This window comes from Pyxicephalus adspersus, chromosome 4 (assembly GCF_032062135.1).
Source record: "Pyxicephalus adspersus chromosome 4, UCB_Pads_2.0, whole genome shotgun sequence".
Classification (NCBI taxonomy): Eukaryota; Metazoa; Chordata; class Amphibia; order Anura; family Pyxicephalidae; genus Pyxicephalus; species Pyxicephalus adspersus.
The window spans coordinates 88,045,934-88,056,559 of NC_092861.1; the positions used below are offsets into that span (position 1 = coordinate 88,045,934).

Genomic DNA, 10,626 nt, shown 5'->3' on the forward strand with positions numbered 1-10,626 from the left:
GACTCCCATATTTCTCTGTTCCTCTGGCCCATCAAATTATTTGGTGATTGACCATTCTCTCTGTGCATTTCCTGAAACTGTGCACAATATCACACATATATGTATACTGCATACTGCATACAAGCAAACAGAGCTTCTGTCAGGATTTTTTTTTTGCAGTTGGAGGTTTTCCCATACCTATTCCTCACTTTTCCTAAGGGTCCATTTTTTACTTTACTAAGGTGAAATGGGTAAATGAGAATAAAAACATAAAAAAAAATAAAAACATAAAAAAAAATAAAAACATAAAAAATAAAAAACAAAAAAAATTGTTTACAAAATTCAATATAACATTTAGGGTTTTATTTATAAAAAACAAAAAAAAAAAAACAGTTACACTTATATCAAAGGCCAAAATAACTATACAAAAGCCTCTAAAAGCAAAAGGACAAAATTCAGCACCGATAACAAGTCTGTGTAAGATGTGACACACCTGACTTAAAAGCTGTATATCTACATGTGGTTGATCGATAAATTTACAATTCTCAGGACCAATTTTTACTTATGAAATTAAAATGACAGTTCTAAGGGACTAGCCCCATATTTAAGATTGTAACACTACTCACAGTGGTGTAAATTTACATAAATACATGTATACCGCACAAACACAACGATTAGCCAAACAATAAAACTGTTGACAGATGTAGTAAATAGCATCAATTATCCTGTTCATATGGTACCTGTCAAAAAAGGTTGGATATACTAGAGTCAAGTGAACACTAAGGTCTAAAGGGTGATGTGCTGGAAGAAAAAAAAAACCATCAACCAAGTGTAAAGGATTAAAGGACAAATTATTATAGCTAAAAGCTTGCCCATCTGGTCTGTACCTATAGAACAGCTGCTATAGCACAAATTGCTGGAAAAATTAAAGCAGAACAAATTTAGGATACTCACCTGTCCCCAATCTTTGGCCGTCTTGATTGGCTGGGTCGGGTAACCCCAGAGCGGGCGCGAGGGAGTTCATCCAGTTCTGGTGCCTATAAGGGAAGCCAGGATTTGCCATGTATTCCAGGAACCAATTTTGACAGGTAGGCAGCGATTAGGCAGGTCTGTTTTTTCTGCAATAAAGCCCTGCCTGATGTCAAATCTACACTGGAACTTTATTAACCTCCCTGACAGTATGAACATAAAGTATTTTTAAATGTAAAAGCTGTACATTAAAAAATACTTAGCATTTTAAATTTTCCACCTGGTCCCGTCCCGTCAGAGCTCCCAGTTGCCATCTGCTTCCCCTGGCCTCGCGCTCCCAACTTTCACACGCTCGAGACTCAAGATGCCGCCATCGCGTGGGGAAGAAGCCGGGCATCACTGGAGAACGCCACAGGCACCACTTACCAGGTAGGCTTTTTGAACTCCCTGGGGATTCCAACCCGAGTGTGGCTCAGGGTTACTGCTTTTGGATGGATAATTCCCCCTGAGCCACAATTGGGATTACTGCTAGGGAGGGTAAAGTAAATCAAATTCTCACTTTATTTAGTGCGGGTACGGCCTTTATGTAATCTTAACCCTGGTTAAGACCAATGACTACAAAAACATTTATTATTTTTTCTCCTAGACTTGCATTGTATGATCAGAGCACTCACCTTTTACTTGATCATATCAAATAAAAATAGGAAAACAAAACAAACAAAAAAAGCCACAGAAGAATAATCTTATTTCATACAAAGACATTTTGTATGTATACAGATTTAGCGAGACTTGGGATTTAAAGTTTTACCTTTTGCAAAGAAAGAACTGAAAAACCTTTTAACCTTTGAAACAAACTATTTTTGTGTTTACATCTTTATCAGGTTTGAAAGATTTTACATTTCAATATCAGGTTTTAGCAAACTATACAACACAAACTGACATATTATGTTCGAAAGTTACATATATTCATCAACACGGTCTGTTCTTGATGCATAAGTTTACAAGTACAAAAGGTACAGGATTTCAAAATGTTCTGAGAGAAAATCAATAGTTCTCTATCCAGATGCCAGCAGATGAAAATAGGATTGTGCATTATAATCCAATGAAAGCAGTGTGCAAGGTAGATGTGCACCTGTCTGTCTCCTTACCTAATCATTAAAGGTAAAACAGACTGCTCACTATAGGCTTGCAGTAGCAAAGGTTCCATGATTCAAAACCATAAAATTTTCGCAGATAAAAAAATAAAAGCATCGTCTTTGATTTTTTTTTTTTCCCCCCTGAATTTAAGGAAAGGCTGAAGAGAAAAAGTGGCAAATTGTCTTCTTATTGTGCAACAGGCATGGAAACATTAACAGGCACCTGGCTGTTCTGCGGAGCTGGAGATCCATTATTCACTGGCTGTGGAGGTGCAGGAACAGGTTCCTGCATAGAGATGTGTGTAATGAAGCGAAGGCGTAATTTTAAAGCTGGTCGCAGGTTGAAGATTATCTTTTCCACCTGAAAAAAGAATTGATGGTAATTGAGTACTCAAATAATAATTAACCCAAATATTTTCACTTCCCCAATCTGCCTATTAGGTACAATGGAAAAAGAGAACAGCTGGAGTTGCCAATGTATTCAGCTTAATTTATTTACTGACTGAATGACTGTGTCACTGGTTAGCATGAGTCATAGGGTGAGGACAGAGCCACTTTAACAATATAGTCTCTAAGTGATGCAATTTTTATGACCTTAGAAAACTGAAGCAAGAATGAAAAACTACTAACAAGATTGCCCAGGAGAGAAGTCTAAATTCTGTTTAAATAACCCCATAATTATAGTAATTATGACATTCTTTGTTTCCTGCCACATTAGGGCAGCATGGTGGTTCAGAGGTTAGTGCTTTGGCCTTTGCTGCGCTAGGTCCCAGGTTCGAATCTCGGCCAGGACACTGGCATGGAGTTTCCTCCCACATTCCAAAACATGCAGTTAGGTTAATTGGGCCCCCACCCCAAAAAAAAATTTGACCCTAAACTGTATTATAGACATATGACTGAGGTAAGGACATTAGACTGTGATCCCCTTTGAGGGACAGCTAGTGACATGACTTTGTGAAGTGCTGCGTAATTTATTCGGCTTGGTCATATTTTCTAATCATTTAACCTCCCTAGCGGTACATCCGAGTGTGGCTAGGGGTTAAATTTCAGTATCAAACGCAGTAACCCTGAGCTACACTGGGGGTGGAATTGCAAGGGAGTTTGTAAGTCTTAACAGGTCCTCCAGCGATGCCCACAGCATCCTCCAGCGATGCCCAGCAGCTGCTTCCCCTGGCGATGCCAGCCGAGTTTTGCCAGGCTACACAGATGCAGGCCGGGCGGGCTTGTGGCTGGGAGGCAGGAAATTTAAAATAAGTATTTTTAAATGTACCGCTTTGACAATTAAAAATATTATTATTCAGACCGTCAGGGAGGGTAAAAGAGCACTCAAAACCCAACTTTTCAAACTTGCCTACCTGTCATCTTATGTCTCCTAAACCCTCACTACTTTCCAGCATTACATATCTCCCCTTCTAATGTGTGATACTTCCCCCATCTCTTAAACTGTAAGCTCTTCAGGGCAGGGTTCTCCTCTTTTGTCACTGTCTGTATTTGCCTTTCATGTACAGAGCTGCATATTATGTTGGTAATAATACAAAATAAAAGTATACTTACTTGCTCTTTAATGCTGTCCCCAGTGAACATGTATTTCATGTGATACAGGAAGTCACAGATGGGTTCAATGAAATTTAGGTGATCACTGCATTGATCTACATTAAGCAGCATCTCATAGAATGCAACGCCAATCTACAGTAAAGAAATACAAATAATAAAATAAAAAAAAAAAGAAAAGTAGTTTGTTTCCATGGAAGAGCATAGACATTCAAGTTACCCTTTTTCACAACCCACAATTTTCAGCTATGATGTTTCATGAAAATAGTAATTCAGAGAATCATTTACACTATATTCAAGTCATCCAACTCATGTATAAATTAAATATATAAACAGTAATATGATTTTTTAAGCTTCAAGGACAAAATGAGAAGATTCTCTCTTACAGTATCTACTACTCCATTAACAAAGGCAAAATCCAATCTAAGACTGTCACCTACTGTCCAGACAAAAGGTAGTAAAGTCCCATCTACATATAAGCAAATAGGAGAGGGTAGTAGTTGTGCTAAATTCATAAGCCTCTTTCAATAGGTCTACAAGAGCACAAATAAAAATACAATAAGCACTTTGTACTCTTGTTAGGTTAGCAACAAATCTGACTAGTTTTCTAATGGATTTATATAGCTAAAATAATCCAATTAACAAAATTATTATTAAAGGGTGATCTATATTTCACTGCAATTACGCTGTGAGAGGGAACACAGTTGTACAAACACTGTAACAATAAAAACTTACGTAGGGGATTAGCAAATATGGCTCATACATACATAAAATATAACAAAAACCATACAAAATATGTTTTTAATGAATTGCAAGGGGGGAAAAAAGAATTTACTTTGCAGTATGATTGTCTCCCTGACTAAGATGTAATAGTTAAACTGCTGCCAGTAGCCAGGGTTTCTGTAGGTATTCTTAATACAGAATGCCTGCCTATGTTTGCCATTCCTCAAACATAATTATGTACATTTTAAAATCGGTCACAAAAACATCTAAAAACACATTAAAAAGCTTCCCTTAAATCAGAAATACTTTCACGTTTCTCAACAACAATTTCTCACTCTCCTAATACATTTTGGTAGTCTATTTAAATTGTCCCTTAACATGCCAATAAATGTACAACCAGGAAAAACACCACTATTAGATTTAGCTATATGCATGAATGCCATGCCCTAAAAACAGCTGGCAGATGTGACAGATTACCAATAAAGTATTTAAATAGTGACTGTACAATGTCAGGTGTTTTCATCTTTCTCTTAACATGTTTTATGTGCCTATACAAAATGCTATTACCTCTATCATGCACCTTGTCCGTTCCTGTTGAAAACGTTGAAGAAATGGCCCTATCAAATGATAGACATAAAGCAACTGATACTCAGTTTTCACAATGGGTATGAGAACTTCTGGAAGAAATCTGGAAAAAATGAAAATGAATGTAATTACAGTGATACATTTTACAGAGAATAATAAACTAGATCAAACAAACTGTAAAGAAATCTATTTAATTTGTGGACGGGCGTGGAAATTTAAAAGCAGATTAAAATGTAATCTGCTTTTAAATGGTTTTTACAGTAAAAAACACAACATATAATGAAAATAACAGTACATATTTTAGTGCCCCAAACATTGCCCAGTGCCCTGTTTTACATTTTGCTCACTATTATCCCTGACCTTGATCTGACCTTTTGAAATTTCTTGATAAACTAGGTTTTTTTTTTTATAAATTACATTGTTGTGGTATATTTCATTATTTTTTACAATTTTTATTATATAATATTATAATATATTAAATAAATATAATTATAATACCCGGGAGTTAAGAAATACAGGCCCACAATATAAACAAAAATTTCTATGCAAAAAAAAAAAAAAATCACCTTTTGCATCAAAAAACTGACAAAATTAGAACGCTAGGGGGCTTAAAATCATTTGGTAATCCTGGGGGAATTCCAAATTCATCTAAACCTCTCCAGAAGGGATTCTCCACAGAGTTGGTGTTAAAGCAGAACTAAACCTTTCTTTTTCTGGAATCTTCACCTGGTTCAGGCTAGGCCAGAATAACTAAGCTCATGTGCACAGAAAATTGGTCTTCAACAATGTGTAAACATTAAAATCTATTCGCTTTTGAGGTTCATTAGGTTTAAATTACTTTTACCCATTTTAAGGTTAGATTGAGAATCAGATTTCACAAGACTTGTTTTCCCCTTAAATCATCCATTTCTGAGGTACTTTCATCATAGTCTGTATTTCACAAACAAGCATAATGACGACAGAAAAGGCATGAAGTACAGAACATGTACATACTTTGGAATGAGAGACAGTTGCCCAATGCTTGAATGGTGCCACACAGCATGTGCCAGAGCCAGCGTGTAGCTGCAGCTCATCTCTGAGTACGACTTGTGACAGGCAGTGAAATCAAACAGCTGGAAAGGATAACCGACCCACTCAGTCTCTGAGGTCAGACTTGGACTCTGCAGGACATTAACAATGCGATCGTGCAAAACTATCCAGTAGGGTTCCTGAAACAAATTTAAGCAGGCATACCATTTATTAACTGATAGACTAGAACTTTAGACTGTACTGTGTAACATGATATTAAGTTATAAGTAAAAAAGTAAATAATGCACGGTCATCTTTGTTGTTTTAAATTAACTACTGCTTAAAAAGAGAAAATGTGAAGTCACTGTCTTCAGGATGAAAAAGGCTAAACATCTACAAACCCACATTCCAAAGGAAAAGTAACTACTGAAGTCTGCTACATACACGGAAATAACAAATATCAGCATATTTCACTTCTCTTCCACACAAGGCCTGGATAAATGCTTGCCAAAACTAGAGCTATGTCTTAAAGAGGAACTAAACTGAAAAGTGCCTTAAAGAAAAAAAAAATTATATATATGTATTCTTACCTTCAATCCTGCAGGGCAGTCTGATCCATCCAGGGGTGTCTTGCATCATAGCCCGCGTCGTCCTGGAGCCGGCACCGCCATCTTCTCCTGTTCTTCCTGGTTATTCATCCTACGTCAAACGACCCAGGCGTGAGATCGGGTGATGTAGGATGGAAAAAACCTTGCCAATTTCACTGCGCATGCGTGAAATCGTCAAATTTTTTTCCTTGCGCAACGTAGGTATCCCTGGAGGCTTTGCGCTCCAATTCATAGAATTAGAGGGAAGTCCTGCACCCCTTTAAAAAAAAAGTGTTGCATTAAAACAAACAAACAGAATTTTTACCTTACATAACAGGGTTGTCTACCCTTTTATGTGAAGTAAATTTTCGTGCTAGGTTCCAATGCCTGCGTTCAAAGCCCTAGGGTTCAATATACTGTAACCACAGCTTCTCAGTACTACCTAGGTTAGGCCGTTGCATTGGTATCTGAATTTGCTTCAGAGAGGTCATTGGTAGTGGTGTGGCATTGTATACAATGCCTCTGCATTTTGTAAATCTCCTAATGATCATCAAGAACTCCTGTAAACCCAAGGGGCCATTCTTGAGCAGGAGGGAGCTAAACTAGCTTTAAACCACTAAAATTTTATCTGAATCCTCTGCAAAATGTATGCTCTATGCGAGTCAGTCCTAGATAACAAAAGGTTAGGGCAACCAGAAAAGTTACTTGATGAAAAGATAACAGTTCCAAAAAAAAAAAAAAAAAGTGGTTAAAATGTGTAAAAAAAAAACAATTTACTCAAAAACAGACGATAAATAACCCATAGCAATAAAAAGATGGTAATTTAATAGAGGAACAGAGATTTTTACATGGAAGCCTGCTATTGAAAGATAGCTATGAAGAAAGAATAACAATATTTTACTTGCTTATTCATTTTTTGTCTTTTGTTCTGCAATGTCTGCAAATACCTTATAGTCAGCAAACAAGCACAAAACTGCAGATTTTGGTTTTCCAGATCCCCTACTTTCCTATTTACTGTATAAGGCGAGTTAACTCTTATTCATTAACTTTAGTTGAGTATGGTGTATGATAAAAAAGCAACAGTTGTATTTTCCAGTTGTATTGAAGTAACAAAAAAACAAACAAAAAAAAAAACATATACATTGAAACAATATAAATTTTACAATATTTGTATCTGTAAAATTTTCAGCCTCTTATTACCACTTCCTGTGATGGACCATTTATACTCAAGTTTAAATCCAATTTTTCCCCCTTTCATGACCTCATGAAAAGGGTGTAAAAAAATCCTTGCCAATGGAAACAGTAGGCATAGGTTTGTTACACACTTTACAAGTGGGCAAAGCACCATCTACTGGTGGCAAACAATACTGCACAGGTAGCAAGTGACAAATCATAAGGAGTATAAAAGTACAAAATATAAGGAACAAATTGAGTGATCTTAATCTTTTTCCCAGAATAAACAAATTCTTCACAAATAACACATCCTAGATGTATTAATTCATGGTAATTTTATTGGCATTTCTATTGATTACCATTTTAAATGTTAGCAGTGACAGCTACATTTTGTGCCCTGTGTTTATACTCTAGTCAAAGCACCTCCCTGTATTTTCAGGTAAAGATAAGTACCTTGGTTTAAATTTAGATCACTTTATACTCAATGATATACTGTAATTCAATAGGGTAGTTTGCAGAATACACATTATAGGGTACACTAACTTTCAGGGTTTCAAAGTTGCAAAAATCTAGAAGGCTGAGTGTGCAAGTGTTATTATTAAAGCCTCCATTTGTATAATGCTCTCCCATGCTTTGCATTATCATCAAAAACACAAGGAAGATTTATTTTTTCTTCATGAAAATAATGTATGAATATCCAATAAACTGAAATATAGATCTTCATCTACAAACTTAAATATTGATTTAGTATACTGTCTTTCATGCATCACCCATCTGCTTAGACTAGGATTTTTTTACTATAGCTAGTGGCTTATGTGCAGAATCCATTTTCTGCACATACATTAAACACTAAAGTAACACTAAACTCTAGGCATTTAATGTACACGCACACATTGGATGATTAGGATGTTTATATATTAACAGATATTTATCTTCCAAATGTATTATGGGAGATTGATGTAATCTTTACTCCTTGGAAAATGTTATTTAGATTTTTTCCTAATGTATGCAGAAAGGAGCATTGGCAGTAACCATGAATGAACAAACAGAATGGTATTTTCACAGGATTCATTAATGTATTCTTTGCTAGTACAGGCAAAAATAAAAAACCTACATGTGATCACCACTTTAAAGGAACTATAAAAACCACTACTTTGATTTGGCAATACCTAAAGGAAACCGTGAAAATTGTGTCTTTCAAAAACCTTGCACTTTTGCAGCTATATTTTAAAATAACATATAGGATTTTTTTGCAAAATCTGTGGTGCTTTTTTGTATAGTTGTTGGTCTACTCATGGCACTGTGCATGTTTTTTTTTTCTTTAATAACCAGATTGGAAAATGCCATTTTTTGTTCTCCACATGGACAGGATTTAAATGCTTTACTAAATATATAATATATATCCCCCAGCAGGAGAATACTTTTTTGGCTTTTCTGGTCTTTGCATTGGAAAGACTGGAACAGTCTCCTTGACAACACAAGTTTGGACATTTTACATGTTCTTTTTAATAAGCAGAAACTTTGCTGGAAAATAAGAATCAAGAAGATTATTTATCAATTGCATTCACCTACCTCTTTAAAACAACATTTAGAAGTGCGTTACCAACATCTTTTCCTGGAACAGCCAAAGCCATGAGCTCAACGCAAGTGACATGAAGGGCATGAGCTGCTGGATTAGGGAACTCATTAAACCTCCAATCACAGTTTGGAAATGGGCCAGGAGACTTTCCTGCCATAGGTGAATTATGTTAAGGAAAAGTTAGCATGGCAAGAACAGTAAAATAAAAAGAAACCATATCCTTCTATAAACAATATCTTAAAGAATGTTTATGTTTAAGCTCAAGAGTAAAATGATTAATTGGAACAAGTAAAATCTGCTGGTATTTAGGTTATTTTCTCCTAGTATCCTACAAAGCTGCCAACCGCACAATCCTAATATTTTTAGGTAACCTTAATGTGTATAATGGAAAAAAAAACAAAACAAAAAAAAATGTCACTCTTTTTCCAGATACAGTATTATTCGGTTTTTGGATCTGTGTGTAGGTGTATCTTCACTATGCGCAGAAAGTGCGCATAACTTTTTTTTTTTTTTTTTACCAGAACAGGATGTGAGGTCAAACATCCCAAGGGGGAGCCTTTTTTAAATGACCTGTCCTCATTTTGGGAAACCACTGAGAGCCCGGAGTAATATTCCCCAAAAGGACATTGATGCAGTGCAAACAGCATCCAGAGTTAAAAAGTAAGTTCCTGATTTAAGTAATGAAATTTCTTTTTGGAAAACATGCTAGACGTTCAATTGTAGCAGATTTCAGATTAACAATTTTGGGTCGTATTAATGTTGATCATGACTGAAGAATAATTCACAAAATTTTCTTTAAACCCAAAATGATGAAACCTGTGCCATGTAAAACCACCAAAAAGGATATTGTCAACCAGTCGTCCAATGAGTTTGCAGTAGTAGGTGTCATCCGGGATCCAAGGATTATCCTCTCGTGCATTCATGCCATATTTGAGATATGTTTCACTCAGGCACCACCCCTGGGGCCTGTTATCCTTCAAAGAGCCAATAATAGAGTGGACTAATTTGCGTTTCAAGTTTGTTCGATCTCGAAGGTGGACTTCATAGTAGTGCAGCGTATTGTACAAGTAGGTGACTGGTCGATCTACAAAAAAGATGAGATTTACGACTAAAAACACAAAGTTAATAGGATATTCAACCTAAATTTTAGCTTTAGACAGCCAGGTTATTTACTAGTATTATGTATCTCTTGACAAAGAACTCTAGTGAGGTTCCCGCACCATCTAGAACTGAATTTCAATTTTTAGTAATATTCACCTCCTAAAACAATTATTCTATCACAAACTTTACTCCATTGTACCATGTCACATTAATGTATTCATATATTGCAAAGAAT

At 35.9% G+C, this 10,626-nt stretch overlaps 1 protein-coding gene across 1 annotated transcript in view; it reads right to left on the minus strand.

Annotated features, from left to right (window-relative positions):
* Positions 1-348: 348 nt before the first annotated feature.
* The window catches only part of MED23 (mediator complex subunit 23), a gene marked incomplete in the record, with an annotated part of 40,296 nt that continues 30,018 nt past the window's right edge, over positions 349-10,626 (minus strand). The window contains 6 exon segments of the mRNA XM_072408914.1: positions 349-2,445; positions 3,639-3,770; positions 4,926-5,046; positions 5,937-6,200; positions 9,284-9,449; positions 10,138-10,374. Coding sequence (XP_072265015.1) covers positions 2,272-2,445; positions 3,639-3,770; positions 4,926-5,046; positions 5,937-6,200; positions 9,284-9,449; positions 10,138-10,374 — 1,094 coding nt within the window.